Source organism: Macrosteles quadrilineatus, unplaced genomic scaffold, assembly GCF_028750875.1.
Source record: "Macrosteles quadrilineatus isolate MER2022 unplaced genomic scaffold, UCM_ALF_1.0 Scaffold_4__1_contigs__length_99947679, whole genome shotgun sequence".
NCBI classification, from domain to species: domain Eukaryota; kingdom Metazoa; phylum Arthropoda; class Insecta; order Hemiptera; family Cicadellidae; genus Macrosteles; species Macrosteles quadrilineatus.
This window is the reverse complement of record NW_026542597.1, coordinates 36,276,158-36,299,561: the sequence shown is the minus strand read 5'-3', so window position 1 is coordinate 36,299,561 and position 23,404 is coordinate 36,276,158. Positions and strand designations below refer to the sequence as shown.

The 23,404-nt window shown below is 34.2% G+C and overlaps 1 protein-coding gene across 2 annotated transcripts in view; it reads right to left on the bottom strand.

The window, feature by feature from the left end:
• The window catches only part of LOC128991506 (pleckstrin homology domain-containing family G member 5-like), a 263,086-nt gene that overhangs the window by 27,231 nt on the left and 212,451 nt on the right, over positions 1 to 23,404 (bottom strand). For both annotated transcript variants that reach the window (XM_054414443.1, XM_054414444.1), the window contains 3 exons: positions 20,800 to 20,928; positions 19,886 to 19,979; positions 17,483 to 17,628 (listed from right to left, as the gene is read on the bottom strand). In XM_054414443.1, the coding sequence (XP_054270418.1) occupies positions 17,483 to 17,628; positions 19,886 to 19,979; positions 20,800 to 20,928 (369 nt within the window). The remainder of the gene's footprint in view (positions 1 to 17,482; positions 17,629 to 19,885; positions 19,980 to 20,799; positions 20,929 to 23,404) is intronic.

Below are 23,404 nucleotides of genomic sequence, written 5' to 3'. Positions count from 1 at the left end.
GTCCACCACAAATTCAAGCTAAAAAAACCAGAATTGATAGGCTACCCAAAAACCGTAAATTCGAAATTCTTCTGATGACACCAAACGGTGAAGTCATTTTAAGAGAAGGAAATGACAGGTTCCGACTTAAATTACCCAGAGGCATGACCATCCCGAATACAACCCACCGATACTACATAATTCGTGATCGGTCTTCGGGATGGGCATCTGTAACATTATAAATTGGTTTAGTTTCAAATTGATCTTAATTATCCTCTAAATTCTCCTTTAGTATGCAAAAATTGGGAACGCATTTGTTATAGCCTAACAAATGCGTTCCCAATTTTTGCATTTAAAGAGTGACCTTGAGATTTTAGAAATAGATTATTTTAATCAGAGATTTCCATCTAATTTATTCATAAAACATTAGAAACAAATTTGTTATATCCTAACAATGTGTTCGCAAAGTTTCATGTATAATATTTTGATAAAGTTATTTTAGAAAACATATTGATTGTTCAAGTTGTCCAATATTACAGCAACATTTTTCTATATTGTAAAATTAACTATTCTAAGGACATTTAAAAGATATATTATGTTTATCTCGTGTTTTGCAAAAAGATCTTCATTGCCATTGTGTATAAATTAAGTGTAACACTTTATGATATAACTCAATATATTTTCATAATCCTCAAAGGCATCTAGGCATACAAACACAAAATTTATTTGCATTAACTGTTTAAGGTTAATTCCTTTACATTTCATCTTTGTTAACAGGTTTACTTGAATAGTAGTTGTACATTTTATACTTAAGTAGTGTTGAACTTTACAAGACATAGAAAACAAACATATAAATGGTTAGCAACCATTATACTTTGTTACCATTCGTTTTTTAGTATGGAAATAAATATGATAGAAGTTTCTATGTTTGGTTTTTCTTATTAAAACCCCTACAGATCCATTTTTAATATTGCAAATTACTAAGACGTAAAGATGTATCGTTTTTATGATCAATACAGTTGCGGAAATTTTATTAGCTTAATAACTTTGTCCAACAATTAGGTCAAGGTTAAACTGAAGAGTTTTTAAAAAATAATAAAATCAGCTACATATCTTCTGATTTACTCTCTGAACTAAAGGATAAACTTCTTCGAAAATTACCACAAAACCTTTTAGTTGTTGTCAAATTTATACTTAAGTAGTGTTGAATTTTATTAGACATAGCCAATGAATATATAAATTATTAGTAGCCATAATACTTTGTCTACATTCGTTTTGTAGCAAGAATAGGAATAAATATACCAGCATTTTATATTTTTAACATTGCAAATAGTTTGTTCTGCTACGTTACCATGACTTAAAAATTGCTAAGATGTAATATGTAATGATGCTATTAGCTTGATTAACTGTGTCCAACAATTAGGTCAAGGATAAACTGAAGAGTTTTTAAAAAATGGTAAAAAGCTACATACAGGGTGATTGATATAAGTGTGCCAGCTGTTTTATTCGAAAACCATAAGAGATATCAAAAAAAGTTAAATGGTAAGTGCCTTGGACTTTTTATTTAAAAAATTTGAGTAAAGTCGAAAAAATATTTTAGCCGCCATTTTTCCAATATGGCCGCCAACTTGGATTTTTCTTATGGAACGCCCTGTATTTGATGATGTATTCTGATAGAAAATGTAATTTTAAGACGATTTTATTCTTGTGATTTTTTTAATAAACCTAACCGTTTCAAAGATAATAATGGTTTAAGTTGTGAAATTTTGAATGGTTTTCGAATAAAACAGCTGGCAAGCTTGCTTAGGCCTTAATCGAAACTCTTTCTCATGCAGAAATTTCAAAACTTTAACCATTATTATCTTTAAAACGGTTAGGTTTATGAAAAAAATTACAAGAATAAAATCGTCTTAAAATTACATTTTCTATCAGAATACATCATCAAATACAGGGTGTTCCATAAGAAAAATCAAAGTTGGCGGCCATATTGGAAAAATGGCGGCTAAAATAATTTTTTTGACTTGACTACAATTTTTTAAATAAAAAATCCAAGGCACCCACCATTTAACTTTTTTTGCTATCTCTTATAGTTTTCGAATAAAACGGCTGGCACACTTATATCAATCGCCCTGTATTTTCTGATTCACTCTCTGAACTAAAGGATAATCTTCTTCGAACATTGCCACAAAACTGTAATACTCGACAAAGTTTATTTTCTCCATTTTCAATTTCATCTGCTTGAACTGGAATCTTTGGTGTTTCACAGTAGTCCGAATGAAATTCATTGTTCGGTGTGGGTTGACCTTGTTCGTTGTTCACATCCTCGTCCAGTTGTTCTTCCTCTAGCATCTCTTGCAAGTCCTCGTCGTTTTCTGTATCACTTTCATTTTGTGCTACATCAAAATCAGTCTCCCAGATTCGAGGCTCTACTCCAGTAAGGTTCGTGTGGTCTGTAGGAGGCATTGCGAATATGTAAGCTATAATGCTGCTTCCTGCGTTATTATAAAATCCCGCCCACGACCCCCACCACCACCATAAAATACTTATGCCATTGGTGGAAAGGGTTGGGGTCTAATCCCCCCCCCTTATTGAATAAATGGAGTGGGGGGTTATACACTGTGTTATATATATAAGTCACGCACGCAACTGATATCATTCCTATGAACACAACCATGCAGTGTGTAATGTAGCTAGTTTCCTTAGTAGTGTCTTAAACTACAAAAATGTATCAATGTGAAAATTGTCATGAGTCTTTTGAGGATGAATTTCTCCTCAATATTCATAATGAACTCTTACATATGTCTAATGAATCTTCAACACCTATGGAATATGAAGATTTGATTGAAGACCCCTTCTTACAACAGAACAGACCAACAGTTATACAGTATGCACCACCAAACCAACAATTATCAGTAGAAATATTAGCCCAAGCATTTCCTAAAGCCATAGTAAACCATTTCAAAATTTCTAATACAAATTATGATTTGTCAGATTTTATTTTAAAAGCTAAACCCCTTATCATAAAAACACTACAACAGGAACTAACCAGACTTAATTTTATCAAATTTGGCTTGCTCTTGGACACTAGATTTACAAATGTACAAAATGAGGTGTCCCCTCGGGGGTTTATAACACGAAATAAATCCATCATGGTAACCACTGATCTGGAGGCTGAAGTCGACAGTTGCTTGGAAGAAATTGTTATTAAAATATCTGAACATGAAGGAAGAGGATCTGGGTGGTCTTTGTTAAGCGTAGACAGCTTAGATATACGTGTACATAAACATGGGTATGGTGATAGAGGTAGTAGTTTCATCCCACTGCCCAAAAAGATTGCTAATACAAGAACTTGCATAAATGTTCAAAATGAAGACAATGAGTGTTTTAAGTATGCTGTTTTAGCAAAGTTTGTTGAAGACAGGCACGCCTATAGACCAAGCCGTTATTATAGTGAAGTGGCTCATAAATATAATTTTACAGGTTTGGTTTACCCAGTGTCTTTAAAAGATATCAAGAAATTCGAAAAACAAAATCTTAATTCATCCGTTAATGTGTATGGATTGGATGAGTCTAATAATGTGTTTCCTATTCAGATTACATCTCATGAACGTAGAGACCATACAGATCTTTTACTTCTTACAAATGGTAAAATCTCACATTATGTTTACATAAAAAACTTTTACGCACTTTTATCAAGACAGCTATCCAAAAGGAAGATGAGTCTCACCATTTGCAAACGGTGTTTTTGCTACGCTGCCAAACCATTTCATTTGGGGGGTAAGGAATGGTTACTTGACCACCAACGTCTCTGCAATAGTAAGGACGAAGTAAGGGTTAAATTACCTCACCCTAATAGAGCTTTTATTAAATTCAACAAAACGGCTCAACAATATCGAATACCAATTGTTATATATGCAGACTTTGAGTCATCGTTAGTTCCTTTAGTTTTAGATGAGTGTGATCAAAGCAAAATTAAAAAAATTCAATTTCATGAACCAAACAGCTTTTGTTTAATGCTTAAATCAACTTTGGATGAAGATCATTTACGTCAGTACGGGTTAACAACCCAACCACTTGTATATCGCGGTGAAAATGCTGCTAAGTCATTTGTAGATAACCTTTATGATATAGCTAATAAGGTGAAAAAACTGTATAGTTATGTAGTTCCAATGATTAATCTTACACATGATGAATTGACATTCCATGAAAGTGCGGATAGATGTTACCTTTGTGACTGTAGTTTTACAGAAGACAACAGGCGTGTTCGGGATCATGATCACCTGACTGGTTTTTACAAAGGCCCTGCTTGCAACAGTTGTAACATTAATTTTAAATTACCAAAGTTTATCCCAGTAGTGTTCCACAATTTAAGTGGATATGACTCTCATTTCATAATTCCTGAATTAGGTAGAGACAAAGGGGCGATTGATGTTTTAGCTACAAGTATGGAGAAATTTATTAGGTTTTCGAAAAAAGTGGGTAAAATAAAATTAAGGTTTGTAGACTCTTTCAGATTCATGGCTTCTAGTTTAGAGAAATTGACAGCTAATTTGCAAAGAGAACATTTTATTGAAACTCAAAAGATTGTCGCATCTGATCACATGGATTTGGTTCTTCGTAAAGGAGTGTACCCTTATGATTATATTGATAATCCTGAAAGATTTAACGAGACCTCACTACCACCCATTGAGGCATTTTACAGTCAGTTAAATGATTCTAATATTGACCCTGAAGACTATCAACATGCTTGTCAGGTATGGAGTGAGTTAAACATGAACACCTTAGGCGAGTATAGTGACTTTTATGTGAAGTTAGATGTAACACTTCTTTGTGATATAATGGAGGAATTCCGTAACACCTGTATAGCGGCCTACGGATTAGACCCTCTACATTCATACACCTCGCCTGGATTAGCTTGGCAAGCTATGTTAAAAGAAACAAAATGTACATTACAGCTGTTAACAGACATTGATATGGTGCTTATGATTGAATCTAGTATCCGTGGGGGACTTACCCAGAGTGTAACAAGGCATGTCAAAGCAAATAATAAACACATTCCAAACTTCAAGAAGGAGGACCCATCAGTTTATTTAGGGTATTTTGACGCCAATAACTTATATGGGTGGGCAATGTCAAACCCACTTCCATATGGTAATTTTCAATGGATTGATCCAATATTATTAGGTGATGTAACAAGTATCCCAAAAAATCGAGACACCGGATTCATAATGGAGTGTGATTTTGAATACCCATCCACACTTCATGATCATCACTATGATTTACCTCTATTAGCTAAATCTGAAATACCACCAGACGGAAAACATCCTAAGCTGATGATGACGCTTAACGACAAGGAACGCTATGTTGCCCATTTTTGGGTTGTCCAACAAGCCATCGAACTTGGTCTAAAATTAAAAAAGGTTCACCATGTTTTACAGTTTAATCAATCATGTTGGTTAAAAACATACATTGACTCAAACACAAAAAGAAGAGCTGCAGCATCATCGGCTTTTTTAAAAAAAAAAGACTTTTTTAAGCTGATGAATAATGCAATATTTGGAAAGACCCTAGAAAATAAAAGAAAACATAAAAATGTTAAGTTAGTGTCGGATCCCAAAAAGGTAGAAAAACTTGTAAGACAACCAAATTTTAAATCATCTATTATCATAAATGAAAATCTTGTTTGTGTGTCAATGGACAAAACTACTATTAAAATGGATAGACCTATGTATGTTGGTATGTGTATACTTGACATTTCAAAAACACACATGTACGACTTTCATTATAACAAGATGGTTTCATTTTACGGAAGAGACAATATTGGAATTATATATATGGATACCGACGCATATCTTTATTGGATCAAAACTCATGATATGTATGAAGATTTACGAACATTTATGTATAAAGACGATTTCGACTTTTCCGACTACCCGGTAGATCACCCTAACTATGACAATGGTAAACACAAAAAGGTGTTAGGAAAATTTAAAGACGAAACAAACGGAATCCCATTAGAAGAAGTAGTAGCACTAATGTCAAAACTATACTCATTAAAATTATACACTAAAAGCACCGACAGCGATATTGGTGTAATAAAAAAGGCGAAAGGAATTAAAAGTTCATATTTGAAGAAGAAACTCAAGTTTGAACATTTTAAAAAGTGTTTATTTGAAAACCAAGTTCATATTGCAACTTTCAAAACCATTAGAAGCTTCAACCATAGACTATATACGATTGTGCAAGAGAAGATTGCAATAACATCCAATGATAACAAAAGATACATACTGGAAAATGGTATTGACACACTTCCTTTTGGACATTTTTCAATTGTAACTAATTAACCTAATAAATCCAAGCTGTTTCTTAGCTTATCCTATATATCACATTTCTCTGTCCAAATATACTCCCCGTAAAGAAGAGGGGGGGGGGTTTACGCCCCCCCCTCTTTTTTACACATTTTAAAATTACCTTGACCAATATAAATAATTGATAAATATCAGAGATATCCATTACTCCGACTGAGCCGTACGACGGATGTTATGATTGAATATGGTTTCTAAATGGCAAATTGTATCTGAAATTCATAAACCTGCAAGGAAAAACTTTCCAAGGAGGAATACAGTTCTAAAAGGAATTAATGACTTATACCAAGCAGATCTAATTGAAATGATACCTTACAGTAAATTTAACAAGGGATTTAAATATATACTGACCGTGATAAACTGCTTCACAAAAGTTGCTGATGCCATGCCTTTGAAGGATAAAACCGGAAAAAGTGTGACCAAGGCTATGGAGACTGTTATCCAGAGGGATAATAACGTTATCAAACATTTGCAAACTGACGATGGAAAAGAATATTTCAATAAGGACTTTTCAGTGTTAATGAAAAAATATAATATAAATCATTATTCAACAAAATCTGAAAAAAGGCCGCAATTATCGAAAGATTTAATAGAACGATAAAAGGAGATTTGTTTAAGGAATTTTCAAATAGAGGTTCTTACGTGTGGATTGATATTCTTGGAAAATTGTTGAACAACTACAACAATAGGTTTCACAGAACGATAGGTATGACCCCAAGTGAAGTAAATGAAAATAATTCAGAACAAGTTTTGAACAACATTAAAAGAAGCACACGTCCAAAAGTTGAAAAGATTTTACCACATAAATTTGTTGAAGGTGACAAAGTCCGTATAAGTAAATATAAGGGGATATTTAGTAAGAAATACCTACCTAACTGGACGAACGAAGTTTTCACTGTTTATAGAGTGCAACCAACGTACCCAGAAACATATATTTTGAAGGACAATAAAGGCCAAATTTTACATGGAGGTTTTTATGGTCATGAGATGTTAAAATCTTCTACAGGAAATATTTACCTTGTTGAAAAAGTTTTAAAACGTAAAAAAGATAAGGTTTTGGTTCGTTGGCTTGGTTTTGATAAAAGTGAAGACTCTTGGGTGTCTAAAGAAAATATTATATAAAAAACGTCATTTATGAAACAACCTTCACAGAGTGATGTCATGGACATTATACACAATGGATATTCTTTTGAAATTGAAAATATAGACAATTTAACTGTGGATAATGTAAAACTCAAAGAAGGTAAACATGGTAAATTATTACCAGACAGTGTAAGGTCTATAGTAAGTGGACCGTCCAATTGTGGGAAAACTAATGTTGTATTTAACTTGTTAACAAACCCACATGGTTTGCGGTTTAATAATGTGTATATATTTTCCAAATCATTGGCTCAACCTAAATACCAGCTACTAGATAAAATAATATCGGACGTTAAAGAGGTATCTTTATTTAAATTCGATGCAAGCAGTGAAATACTACAACCTGGTGAAGCTAAACCTCATTCAGTATTCATATTCGATGATGTGTCATGTGAAAACCATGACACGATAAGAAACTATTTTTCCATGGGGAGACACAACAGTATAGACTGTATATATATTGGTCAAACATATAGCAAAATTCCAAAACAATTAATAAGGGATAATGCAAATGTAATTATAATTTTTAAACAAGATGAGATGAATTTAAAACATATATATAATGACCATGTTGGTGTTGATATGTCATTTGAAATGTTTAAAAAAATATGTTGTAAGGCTTGGGATGAAAAATATGGATTTGTTGTAATTGATAAGGATGAAAGTATTAAAAACGGGCGATACCGAATAGGGTTTGATAGGTTCGTTATAATGCACCAGCAGTAACACATTTTATCTATTAGTAGATTGAATTTCATGATGAGAACATGGGTAGCCAAGAAAAGCTTGTAAAGGAAATAAAAACACTAAGTGATTCCATTAGAAGAAAAAACAGGGCTCTAAGAATGGGTATAAGTGAAAGAGATAGGTATTTAGAAACAACATTTAAACCTATTATTGAACCCATAAAAGACCTGTCACACACGTTTTCAAAATCAATTCAACCTACAGATAGTGAAATGTTACTACCTGTATCGAAATCAGAAGTACAAGATGGTTTAGAACCATTAACGACCTATAATGACTACGAAGATTCAGAAGAATTTGAGGACGCTGAGGAGACTGATGAATCAGATCAAGATTCCAGAGAAGGGGACAAAACTTTGGAAATTCCTCAAGAATATGAAAGTATTAAGAATGCGGATATTAATCCATCTGAAATAAGTAAATTGGGAGAAGATATAACTTCAAAATCTGTGCTTGGGAGGAAGTACTTATTAAAAATGTTACATTCTACAAATGCTAACAGAAAATACCATGTTTATGGTGCTAGACTTGAAGACAACGGGCTAATGATTGGAAATAGTAAGCTAGACATTGATGAAAATGATGTTATACACGTAGGAAACAAAAAATATAAGGGGACACCTGGTTTATTCGAACTTATATTTAAAAACAAGCCTGGTAAATATAATAAAAAAGATTTAGTTTTATTTAAAAACATTTGTGCTAAAACAAACCTTCATAGAAAAGGTTACAACTCAAATGTACCAATACATAGAAACCAATCTGTTAAATACACAACTATCATATCAGAACTATTCCCGTCACAAGTCAGAAGAGTTAAAAGAAGGGCAATCTCATCAATCGACATTGATACAATTCATAAGAGAAAAAGGAAAGATGATATATCAACTTATTCTGGAGAAGGACTATTTAAAGACTGCTCCAACACTAACGTAATATATTACAACAATGCAAACAAATTAATCGATAGAATGAAATTGATACGTGAAGCTATTGAAGCTGGTCATTCAGGTTTAGAAAACGAATGGGTAGCTTTGGTTGATGAACTGCGCAATCGAGGGATAATTGATTAATACTAATAAATGCTATATATTTATTAAAATTACAAAGAAGTATTTGTTGTGTTACTACACTGTATTGTTTGCATAAGGAGCTTTCATATACAATTACCAGTGTTTATTAAACAAATCGTATAAATTAAAAGGAAAAACTATTTATTAGTCATTCGTTGAAACATATTTATAGAGTGCACTCTTCATTTGTGATTTTACTATAAAAACAAATGTTATACAACAACCGTGCCATTCGCAATCGAGAGACCTTCAAGAGAGGAAGGGGAATAACATCGACGGCACTTTCTATATTGACTAAACCAGTTGGAGCATTAGTCAACAAAGCGATTGATTTACTGCCTGTGGAATTGCATTTAATTGGTGGTTATCAGTACTGTGGTCCTGGAACAAAATTAAAAAAACGCCTTGCTAGAGGAGATCCGGGAATAAATAAGCTCGATCAAGCTTGTAAAGAACACGATATAGCGTATTCAAAATTTGGTAATTTAAAAGACCGATCAGTAGCAGACAAAATACTTGCTGAGAAAGCTTGGCAACGTGTAAAAGCAAGTGATAGTAGTATTGGAGAGAAAGCAGCAGCGTTAGCAGTAGCGGCAGCAATGAAAGGAAAAACAGCTTTTGGTGGAGGAAAAAGGAGAAAAGGAAGACATAGTAATGTTAAGAAACGTGGAGGAAATATAAGAAGGAAAAAAACAGAACTTCTCATAGAAAAAAAAAGAACAAACCTACAATTTGGTCTATGATAAAGAACGGAGGAGGGTTATACCTAAAGCCATACCGTGTTTATTAAACAAGAGGAATAAGTTGATAATTCCAGATAAAGCCTTAAGCAATATTGAACTTTTACGATACGCTAGCTGTTTACGCATACCTTTCTTCAGAGGTGTTTTTATGAAGGATGAACTACCATCCGTAGTAAATAATAACGAGACTGGTATAGTGAATCTTGATAATGCTAACGGTCCTGGCACTCATTGGGTTTGTTACAAAAAACTCGGTGAAATAGTTTACTACTTTGACAGTTTTGGAAACTTACCGCCTCCGAAGGAACTTCTTGAATACTTCAAATCTTCAAAAATTGTATACTTTAACTATGATGGACAACAACCAGAAGATACATCAATATGCGGCCATTTGTGTTTAGAATTTTAGTAGTTGTCTATAAATAAGTGGTAATTAACCTATGAGCATTCAGTTATGTCTCAGACCCTAACACTATCAGGTAGGAGCTCTGTGCTCTCTATCGATTATTTCCCGCCTATTGAGTTGAGTTCTCTTGATGAGTATGAAATCGGTCTTCTCAGTTTTGAATCGTACAACTCAATACCAAACGTTGATGAAACAAACAACCTGTTTCATTTCGATAAAGATAAAGTAATAACTATTCCGAAAGGTGCGTATGAGGTGCAGGACATAAGAGACTATATACAAGAAAAATTCCAAAAAATAACAACAAAGGAAAAGAAATACTATATCCAACTAGGAACCAACAACAATACTTTAAAATCTATGTTAAAGTGTACTGTGGAAGTAGATTTTTCTAAGCCTAATTCCATCGGAAAACTATTAGGATTCGGCAGTATTAAAGCCGAACCTGGAATCAGTTATTACTCAGAAAACGTTGTAGACATCTTTAAAGTAAACACAGTAAGAATAGACTGTAATATAGCCACCGGATCATTCATTAACAACAAACAAGGTCATATGATTTTCCAATTCTTTCCCGCTGTACCACCTGGTTATAAACTGGTAGAGATACCTAATCCTGTAATTTACTTGCCAATCACTACCCGGACAATCAGCAACATTACACAAAAAATCATGGACCAAGACAATAGACTGGTAGATTTCAGAAATGAAAGAATTACAGTTTGTTTACACTTAAAGAAAAATAAGTAGTGTGAAAAAAAACCTTTTTCAATTGTGTTTTAATATATAAGTAAATTTCTTTTGGAAAATCATTATTATGTTTGTACACGTTGAAAGTTGAACACCTGAAATGATAAGGCACCACATAATTGATAAATTCGGCCACTCTTTGTATACACAAAAACGTGAGAGACAAGTAGAGCTAGAAGATGATAACGATGAAGAAGATACTAAAAGATTTAGGGTTGTATCTGATTATGAAACAGCACGTCAACCGGTAACAAAAGGTTATTTAAACCGTTACTATGTTAATAAACTAGATTTAAAAAGTGTGGAAGAAAAACTTGTTCACATAGATGAAAAGTTGGACAAATTGAAAGAATTAAGCGATCGATTTTCCACATTAACACAAAACTTGAAATCTTCTAATGATGGTCTTGAGGAAGCGGTAAAAGAAGTAAAAAAGACAATTTCTCCTCCTGAAGGATGTTGCTTTGATGCTAAAAATAGGAGAATCACTAATGTTGCTCAAGGAATCAACAAAGATGATGTAAGCACTGTTAGCCAAACATTGACATACGATCAGGAAAAAGACATCTTTAAATGCGGTGATAAGGAATTCGACTTGGTTGTAAATAATCCATTAACTCCTGTAATAATAGCTAAAGATAGTAGTATAAGTGGATTTGCATCTTATCGTGGTGGAGATTACAAATTTCGCACACATGTATATCGGGTAAAAGATCGGCTTATAACATACATGGGATCAAAGTTTGTTTGGAATGAAGAAGAACGCATGATCAAACCTGAATATGATGGTCAACAAACTAAAAATATATCGAAATATCATTCTGAACCCTCGATATCAAATTAGGGAAACTCTTGACATATCCTGATAATAAGTAGAAAAAATCAGATACTTTACAGAATGAATAGTAGTTATATTATATCAAACATCTTCATTTATATTTTAGATGAAACCAGGACCCCTTTGACTCTAGAGGGTAAGAAAAACTTCTGTTCATTTTCTTATGTTAACCCAGTTTATGAATAATGGGATTATCCTTTAAAAAGAAGAGTACTGGTGATTTAAGAGTTAGTAGGCCACCTGCATCAGAAGAGTTAACAGTTGAAAACATTAAATTTCTACAGGATATTGGTCTGCATGTAAATAATAATGGATATACTGGATATAACGCACGGTCCAACATTCGACGAGACTCTATGGGAAAAAGAGTATCACACCCACAACCCCTACGCTTCATCGAAATTAAACAATAACGATGAAATTAGAATTCCAATCCAACAGCAAGATGTCTACACCCTTCCTTCTGAGAGTTGTTTGTACATCGAAGGAACAGTAACAAAAAAGGATGGCACTATTGGAACAACCATTCCTTTCGTTAGTAACCCGATGGCGTTTCTTTTTGATGAAATAAGGTATGAAATTTCAGGAGTTACCATAGACTCTACAAAAAGGGTAGGGATATCTAGTACACTGAAAGGACTATGCTCATTATCACCAAACGCAAGAAATCTACTAGCGGTTGCTGGGTGGGTTAATCCCAGTTCAGATTCCATAAAACCCAATGCAAATGGTAATTTTGATTTTTCTGTGCCGTTAAGGTTGTTACTAGGTTTTGCGGAGGATTACAATAAGATATTGATAAACGTAAAACAAGAATTGGTTCTGTTGCGATCTTCAAATGACAAAGACCTTATTATAGCACCTCAATCAACGACTGAAGAAGCTCTGGAATGGAAATTATACTTGAATAAGATAGTTTGGAGAGTCCCACACTTGAAACTGGCAGATGAACACAGGATTACACTTTTAAGGCAGTTGAAAGCTGATCGTGATATCGTTCTACCATTCAGAAGCTGGGAATTGCATGAATACCCTATTCTACCGGAGACAGAAAGACATACATGGACTGTAAAGACTTCTAATCATTTGGAAAAACCTAGATATGTGATAGTTGGACTGCAAACGGACAGAAGAAGTAACATAACTGCTGATGCAACATTATTCGATCATTGTAAACTTAAAAACTGTAAACTGTACCTTAACTCTCAATTCTTTCCATACGACAATTTAAATGTTTCTTTTGAAAAGAAGCGGTATAGTATTTTATACGACATGTATGCAAGATTTCAATCTTCATATTATGGCAAGGCAAACACACCATTACTATCACCAACTGAATTTAGTTCAAAAGCACCTATCGTGGTTATTGATTGTTCAAAACAAAATGAATCCGTTAAATCTTCTAGCGTGGATATTAAATTAGAAATGGAGTTTGAATCCAACATACCTTCTAATACAAGTGCGTACTGTTTGATTCTTCATGACAAAATTGTAACGTACACACCTTTAACCGGTATAGTAAAGATGGTTTTATAAGCCTCAGCAAGACAAGGTATAAATAGCAGTCACTTAAGCAAGGATTCAGTTTATATTTGTCAGTGGTTGAAGCAACATATGATACTGTAGACATGAATTCTTTAACGGACAAAGATAAAAGCAGTACCAAAGTGGAAGAAGAGGTGGTTGTTAGAGAAGAAGAATATGACGCAAAAGTTAAGCTTTGTGAAGATGAATTATCAGAGTTTCTAAAATTCCATACTCAAGATAACAATGATATGGACAGTTGTGAAAACAGTGTTTTTGTAACTAACTCAGCGCTAAAGAGGAAGAAAACCCCCGAAGACGACCTTCCTCTTAATATGTTAACGGATATTTTCCTCCGTATATTTTACCCCATTTCAAGATGTATGTCTAAAGGCATTGCAATCGGATTAGTGAAGGACCTATCATACGCACCTAACGCAATTTTAAATCATGGAGCAAAAATGTTGTTTTTTTCGGAGCATGCTTGGGACTCATTCATAAAACATTTGCACTTAATCGAATGTTATTTGGCTAAAAACATGTTTGGTAAAAAAACGGCTGTTCGGTTATTGGATTGTGACATAGAAATAGATATTTATAAGTATCGTGGAGGACAGCAAATACGTTTCAGAGACCTATCAAAACACGATATTAAGATTCAACTAACAAGAGAAGAATTTTATGTTTTGGGTTGTGCCGCTTCACCTGTAACTAGATACATGAAACAACTAACATTTTCAAGCTCTGTAATAAAAGAATATTTAGTGGATGCTATGGATCAATACCCTGACTCCCAGATTCTACACGGACCTATCGATACATCAATTTTTAATCGAATCCCCTATGAGGTTGAAATGTGGCGGAGTATAAAAGACTACGAGATCAATAAGACTACAACGGATGACGTAAAAGAAAATATTGAAGAAACACAGCCAATCTAAGTGTGTTTTAGTTTGAAATAAAAAAAAAACTAATTTAAACTCGTGGGGTAGGCCTACTTGGGGATGATGCCCACGTTAAATATACATCAACGCGCCTTAACTGTACGGCCTGGTATAAATATAAAACCTACCGTGGTGTGGAAATCAGTTACTTGACATTCTTACCATGGAGCAGAGGGTATGGTTCTCAGACAAAGTTAAAACAATAGAAGAGAAACCCTGTGTGATTGAGTTCCAAGCTTTTCGTGGAAATACAAATGAATATGTTGTTAAGGAGTTAGTAATTTTAGATTTATTAACGTACGTTGTCTATCCCTTTATGTTTAAACCACCACATTCTTTTAAAAAACTAAATTCTAAAGCCAAGTTAACTAATAAGTGGGTTACTAGGAATTTTCATCACATTGCATGGAATGAAGGATTTTTAGATTACAACACTGTAGATGATGTAATGTATCACTTTTGTGCGAAATTCAACCGTATTTACACTAAAGGTTTGGAAAAACGAAGCTGGATTCAAAAATATACCATTGGTAACGTGATTGATGTAACGATTGACTCAAATTTTAAAGTGTGTTATGACGGTATTTGTCTTGCAGGCAAAAACAAATGTCATCGTCAAGGTCAATGTGCTTTAAAAAATGCATACCGTATAGCATCATTCCTAAACCAAAAGGAGAGCTGCGGTAGTGGGGGAATCGATGGATATAAATATGAGGAAAGTGTGCAGACAACACATCAGTATTGTTCCAACCTAGGACAGGAAAACACCTACAGCTTGACCAATAAAGATGGCATCTCAACTCCAGAACCTTGTTGATCAGTTCAACACTCATTCAAAGTCAAGTGTTTTAATTACTAAAAAGTGTTCAGAACTTAAGGAACTAAAACATTATATTGTGCATAGAATGAAGAAAATGGAAACATCTATTGGGGACGCTATTCTAGTCTCTTTAAGCGATGCACCTTTTACTCCAGGAGATGAACCAAAGTTCCAAATGTTTCTTCCAAAACGGTTTGTCAGCATGTTACAAAATGAGGATCTACGCAGCATCGAACCGGGCTCCCTCTATTTGGTATCTCATGGAGTTAGTGGGAACAACTCTACAGAACTCTCTTTGCACTGTTGTTAGAATAAGAATATTGTACAAATGATTGTATATAAATAAAATATTATAAATTATCATGTTAGTATTTTGTCTAAAATACTAACATGGTATTTTTTAAAAACTGATATGGATGACCTTGACCTAAATCAGAAACAACATTTTTACAATCGATTACAAACTATCTAACCCCCACCCATCTTCTTTGCGTATAAAACGTTGCTAACAGTTGGGTTTTAATCATTTGGATTGCAGCGAGCCATCTACTCTCTTAATATGTCCGCAACCATTTTGAAGATTAAAATTGCCTTTCCGAACTATACTCACTTTCAAACTAGGCTAAATTCTTTTGAAAAAAGTTTACATAACTCTGTCGTAAACAATTCCAAATGGGAATTATCCGAAGCAGGGTTTTTTTACACTGGGAAGAATGATGAAACTATATGTTACTACTGTGGAGGAGGATTAAAGGATTGGCAAGAAGAAGATGATCCGTGGCAAGAACATGCACGATGGTTTCCAAGATGCCCCTTTGTGGTTGTTAACAAGGGGCAAGACTTTGTGAACAAATATTCCAAGCGAATAAATAAAAATGTGATAGTTAAAAAGAGAAGCTCAACCAAAGGCGTAGGAACAAACGAACCTGTGCAAAAACAAGGATCGGAGTGCATAGTATGTTTGTCCGCAGAGAGGGAAATTGTGTTTTTACCTTGCAAACATTTTTGCAGCTGCATCATGTGCGGCCTAAGTGTTGACAATTGCGTTTATTGTAGAACCCCTATTATTTCTGTGATGAAAATATTTATGGTGTAATACGAGGCCCTTTAAAAAGATTAGTGGTGGGGGTAGCTAGGAGGGGGGGGGGGATGGACTTTACCTATAAATACAAGAAGATAGTCCTATGCCTTCAATCGTTCTACGGACTTCCTAGAGGCAACTTCAGCTCAATACAACAATTATGTCTCTCAAGGTGAAGTTTGTCCAGTACGACGATGTTCAACTTTCAACCTACCATGATATAGATGTTTTTGCTGAAGAGTTGAGAGTTCTACTTGCAAGTGGGTATGCAGTTACAGTAACAACAACAGCCAACAGCACTCTGCTTCCAGACTACGGAGCTTACAAACCACCATGCCCCAATCGAAGAAAATTTGAAACCGACCATTCAGCATTCAACATATATGGAAGCAGCAGCTCTACGACGAAGAACGATTCCAACACTTCTTAGATTTAACTTAGATTTAACTACTTTACATTATTATTACTATTGTTGATTGTAAAAAAAATAAATGAATAAATAAAATAAAAAATATTCTGCACTATTTATCCATTAGTGCAGAATATTTTTTAAAAACAGATTCAGATGACCTTGACCTAATAACAATACCAACCAATCCACAACATACATCGCCAGAGTCGCTGCGTAATTCACGCTGCTCCACAATCACAAAATACTTACCAATTACCTAATTATGACGTCACGGGATCACCCCCGTGTTTGGCTACTACTCGTATATATCATCGTTTTTACTTTACATTAGTAGACAAATTTGTATTTTAGTACCTTAATTAAACAGACTCTTAATCAAAATATTTTTAAAATCAAACATTAATGAGCGTTGCACTTTTTTAATCTCATCTATAAACGATGTAAACTTGTAAAACAAAATTTAAACTGTAACCAATAATTATTTATTGGTAGATATTTTTAAAAAATCAATCATTAAAACCGCAATGTTTGCAAGCTACTGTTAAAGAATTAGTAGGCCTATCGTCTAGTTAGGTACCGATGATACTGGTTACGAGTACCAAGAACCGGTTTTGGTAGACAACGGTACTGGTACCGACACATCACTAGGGTGGTACTCACATCGGTGACGACCTTGAGAGTGTGGATGTAAGCCACCTCTGTGTGGACCAGTTCCCACACAGCTGTCTGTTGTTGCTGAACTCTCTCTGGCAGACTTGCAGCGTTATCAACAATATCCCGCCAGTCCTCCTCGAGGTTGTACAGGGCTGTAAATAATAAGAAAAACTAATATTAAGGAATAAATCAATACAAATTACACCGTACAATAATCAGTAATATCTGTTAATGATTTAGTTTATTTTTACGCGAATTTTCCACTTTATGCTAATCAATGTCAATTTCTGATATAGCAGGACTTTATTTACAGTTTATAATTATATAATTTTTGTTAAAGTATATAAACCACTAAAGACATGTTCAAATCAGAAAAATTATTTTTAACTTTACTACTATTTTTATATCTTTAAGAAGGCCGGTCCAAATTTGGTTTTGTTGTAGTACAACGTAAAACATTTATTAAATGTCATCATAATGCAACAGATGTCGGAAAATGCAGTTGAGTTAGCCGATCCCAAACCAGCAATGTATGACTCATTGACGTGGAATAACATTGTGCCCCAGTGATCAGTAATAATAGTCTTCAACGATATTCTTCACAAGGTGGTTTCACGTTGCATCGCTATCATTGCATTGTTTAGAGTAGCAGGCACAAACTACCCTTTTTGTGTTTAGCTATTTTCAAATGCCTCATAGTGGAGTAGGTTACTCCAGAAGTTGTATAGCTAAACATGTTCACCCTACATTTTCTGCGGCAGGAAACAGCTGAAGTTGATTTATTGTACAACAGATCGTTAATTTATTGAAATATATATACGTACCACTCTACATAGTTGTTTTATAATTTTACAATTGTCTGTAAAAATACATTAGGTTACAAAATGTTTTTATTTTTAAAACTTTGCACTATTTAACTAAGGAAATAAATTGGTATACAACCTTTTTGTATATTTCCTTGGTTTGATATACAGTGAAAAGTCATACGTTTTATAAAAAGAACGTAAAAGTAAAACCATTTCTGCAAAGGATAAGATGTTTCCCAAAGATATTTATAAAGTATTATATCAGTTACGTTCCAGGTATCGTAAAAAGTTGAATGAGACATTTTGTTGCGTCATAAGAAGCAAATGGACCTGAAAATGCAGTGCATTGTGGTTATTCAGTGAATATCGAAACCATTTATTCGTTATCGATCATCTGTCCCATCTTCAACGAATTCTTGGCAGTATTATTTTCTTAAAAGTTTATTTATTTAATCTTAAAATATATTAATTTTTCTCCAAGTGTTTGTGAAAACCTTTCAATACTCATACATTTACCTATAACTAATACACAAATAATGCTACGGTGACTAATAATATTCTACGTATGGTGAACTTTGTTGGTGAAATTAGATCTACGATATGTTTTGTTACATTTGATAAGCCTAGGACAATGTCTTTTGAATTGTAAGATAATGGACATAGGATACAAGACATAATGGACCAGAGACAGTCCAATGGACCAGATGCAGACATATTTTCCATTCAAATTAATTTTCTTTCTTAAATTGTCGTATGGCGTCGTCCTGTAATCCAGCTACTAGGAGGTCACGAATTGTGGATATTTATAGGCTTGCACTGTGGATGCGATACTCCCTGGTGTGGATTAACGTCCGCACGAGTGAGTACTACGACTATCCGCAGTACCATCTGATAATTAGACAAATTCGTATATACCAAGGCAAAAATGTGGTTCGGATTCCACTATAAACTGTAGGTCCCTATTTGCCTTTAGCTGTATGGGCTATTAATCAACAGCTGTGTCTAAGGAATGTCGGCCTTAGTCACTAACAAGACTACAAGTTCGCGCCACTCATTCTACACTCATCTCCATTCATACTTAAAATATCCACTTTGTATGGTCGCCATTTAATAAGAAAGTATTAAGTTACATATAATATCTTCTCAGCCTTATACTGAGTCAGATTTTATAATAGGTTAAACATACTATTTAAGTTACTTTTATGATAGTTTTAACGAAGCTCTACTACATTAAGTTATAAAAAGATAGTTATTTATGCAACAAAAGATTACTCCTTTCAATAATCTTGTCAGTGTTGCATGTGTGCTTTCGATTTATTTGGTGAATTCAGTTAGGTTAAAATACGCCTAATTATCGGGTTAGGTAGTGTAAAATTAAGTTGGAACGTATTTCACGTCAACTTGTGCTAAGAACCGTTGCTTTTAGTGATGATTCAATAAGCTGAATCACAGAAAACATACTACTCTTATGTTTTCAGTGGCTGAATGCACTAAGATGGGCTATAGGTACAGTAGTGGTCTGTTTGGTGGGGACATGTCATATAGCCTGGGTAGAGGTAATGCTATCACTCATCAGATTGTAAATCACTTAAGAGTTACTCACCCTCTTCCAAATCCTCGTCCGCGTTGGGGAGTTGAGGAATGCCGTGTTTGCTGTAATTGTTGAGATGCTCCACAAGTGCCTCCATTTTCGTATCCTGTTGGTATGATAAAGTAATTCGAATAAAAAAATCAAAGAAATGCCTCCAAATAATTTGATTTATTAAAATTATCTAACTTAATTCTTACTTCTACTTCGTCACCACGATTAACCACATTTTATCTTGAGATCAATGATGACTTTCATAGAGCGGCTATGAATTTTGAAAAGAACTTTTCCTTTTGATATAAAACCCTTCTTGGAGCTTCTAATTTTTTAAAGGCAGTTTTGAGTCTCAACGTTTTTAATACACATCAATCGAATTTAGACAATTTTACTGTGTACTTGAAAAAGAAAGGTAAAAGATTTAAAAATTTGTCCTTGGTTCCAAATTATTTAAAGGCAAAATAATATTTTTTATTCGTTTCATTTGGGTTGTTCCTTATTTTGTAGCATTTCAAAAAACTTAACTCTAGCTCTAGCATACTACAATTTTGGCCAAAATATTTAGGTTGTTCAATGCAGAGGTTACTATTTGATATCATCTAGTTCTGTAAGTTCGGTTTGGATAAAATACAGTTGGGTATCTCATCTAATCCAAATCAAAATTCATTACTTATTGTATTATCAAGGATAGTAATTCAAGGATCCAATGGTCTTTGATTGTATAACGTCAAGAGGTTAACCAACAATAACAAACTTAATTAATTGGACCGTTCATCTGAAAACTAATCGGATTATGAAAATACCTTAACGCTTTGAATACAAATTACTCGGATTTAGACCATTTTACCGTTTATTTTGGAGAAGGAAGATAAAAGACGTCTAGTATCAAAGGATATCCATGCTGTATATTAATGTTTATATATTTTTCATACCTTAGTGTTGCCGAACAGTCCACTCCACCTCTGTTTAGAAGACTTGTTCGTTTTGACTGCTGGGTCGGGTCCCTCCGCCGCGGCCTCCTCAGTGCTAGCGCTGAAGAACCTTCCACTTCGAGCCCGGTACTGCAAACAATGAGTTTACATGTTGTACCTTCATTTGATACCTATTACGTATACGACCTTGGACCTACAAACTACCTATATTAGATTAATGATTGAAATGTTTTTATTTCTTACTAGCTGCTGTACCCATGCTTCGCAACGGGAAGAAAAATCAGTTGTATAATCATTGACGATAAAGTTTTAAATTAAATAATCCTACCACGATTGTTGTCTAAAATATATTTCATTTCTTTAGATCAGCTGTCTGAAATTCTGAAATGAACATTTGGCAGTTCTTCTTGTTTTCATTAAAATGTCAAAGCAAAGATAAACATAATGAGTTTTCTCATTCTGCCATGGATACCATCAATAGGAAAATCCAATCCTATGGTGGTGGGTTAGGACTTAAGAAAACCTCATCTCAAAACTTTGGACATCCACGAGGGGAACTCAAAGAAGTTAATAGGCCTATGTCGTTCCTAGATGTATGGACCACATTTGTGGTTAATTTTGGGTATATTTGTTTAGTATGTTAGTCGTGACAACTACCCAGACAGACAAACAGACAGACACCGCCTCAATGTTATTATAGTATAGATAAATACGACAAAATACTGTATATGTTATTATTTATCTATGGCCAACACAAATATAAATATAAAACTAAAACTTAACCTTTAGATATAGCTAATGTATTTAAATGTGAAAGGCAAAGAGAATACAATACAAATCACCAGTAATAATAGCATTACGAGGAAAGAGTCTACATGAACAGAGCCAGTGCGAAGAGACTGGCTCATATGGGTCATTTAAAAATTGTGAAAAGTACTGCAAAAAAAATTCTTTGAGTAAATTGTAAAACCTTTTTTTTATAAATGCTTGGCACTTAGTTGTAAAACCAGAAATATATTAAACTAGATACATATGTAACCATTTAAATTAATAATTGCCACAGTTTCCCAACATGATCACTGGCCATGATCATACAACACATTCATGGTATTTTAGGAGCTCCTTTCCATGAGGGATACCACAATTGTTACATTTAAACATTGGTTTTGCCAATAAAGTTCTGCAGGCACTAAGGAAAGTCCATAACTCAGGATTTGAGTTGAACTTTGTCCGCCCCACTCCTTCCCCCTTTGAAACATGTTCATAGCAGAAAACCTGCAAACTGGACTGAAGTTATACATGAACAAGAACAGTGTGGAAGTTTCCAGAACTAAATTGACGACATTTATGTGGTTTAAAGTTAAAAGTTAGCCATTTTGGAGTCAGCAAGCTTTGAAGAAGTGTCAGCAATTGCAAGCTATCTACTTGGATCATTCTTTCCCTCCTGACCACCTTTAGGGATTTATTGGCAGAGGTGAGAATATTTGTAAATACTTTAATTTGATTTTTAACTGATTTTGAAATCATATGAATTATTAAATTTTCCTTTTCCTTGGAACATTTCCTAGTTTGGATCCCAGGAAGTTTAAAAACTAGGTGGCGCCCCTCTTCATGAAGAATTATTGAATTATTGATCAAGGATAAACACTCTGTGTATAATATTCATCGACCCACCCCAGACTGAGCAATCCGAGGCCAGAGTGTCACAAATGGCGCCCAACGTGGGGCCTGAGCAATTTATGTGTTTGTATTTGGCAATACTGTTTGTTTAGTATTATTGGTCTACAAGAAAACAAAAAATTGGACTCTGGACTTTGAAAATTCTTGGCTAATATCATCACTGGTTTTATTATTTATGGTTGTTTGGTATATTTATCTGAAATTAATTGTTGATTTGGGACAACAGAAGCAACAGGGAAACATTTTGTGGTTCTGAATGGAATATTTAGCCTTAGTTTAATTTGGTGGCGAATGAGCATTGGAGTCTCATTGTTTAATCTTGTGTCAGCTATCAACATGACTGCTTATCATTTAAGAGCAACGGAAGTAGAATATGAGCTAAGGATTAGGAATGTCTCAACAGAGGGTAAGGCTGCAGACAACAGGAAAAAACTGTCACACTGCTTTAGATCAAATACAGAAGTGGTGGCGGCTTGTGTCAATTCTCTGGATGCCGAGTTGGAATTTGAGATTTGCAACGAGAAATTACAAGATTTGTCGTCACTTGTTGAAAATTATGAGGGGACTTTTAAGGATAATGAGTATCAAAGAATTGTTGCTAGACTCTGGCACTTGTACTCCAGAGTTGAGAGGATTCCTTTGGCTGCTTCAGTGGACTCAGATAAGGAAGAAATTAAAACAGATTTAATGGCTCGGACTAGGAAACTTATAGATGAATTCAAAGGGCCTGATCCAACAGCTGCACTAGGTGGGAACTCTAATGAAACCGAGTTGAACAAACCAGATGGTCCTGTGGTCCTAAATGAGATGGAATTGAAGACAAGTTTGGGAATAAATGAAGGAAACAATCTCAAACCTCCGACAGGGAGTTCGCCTCATAATTTAGGTTCTCGGGAGCAGTTCACTTTTGACAAAAAGATTGGAT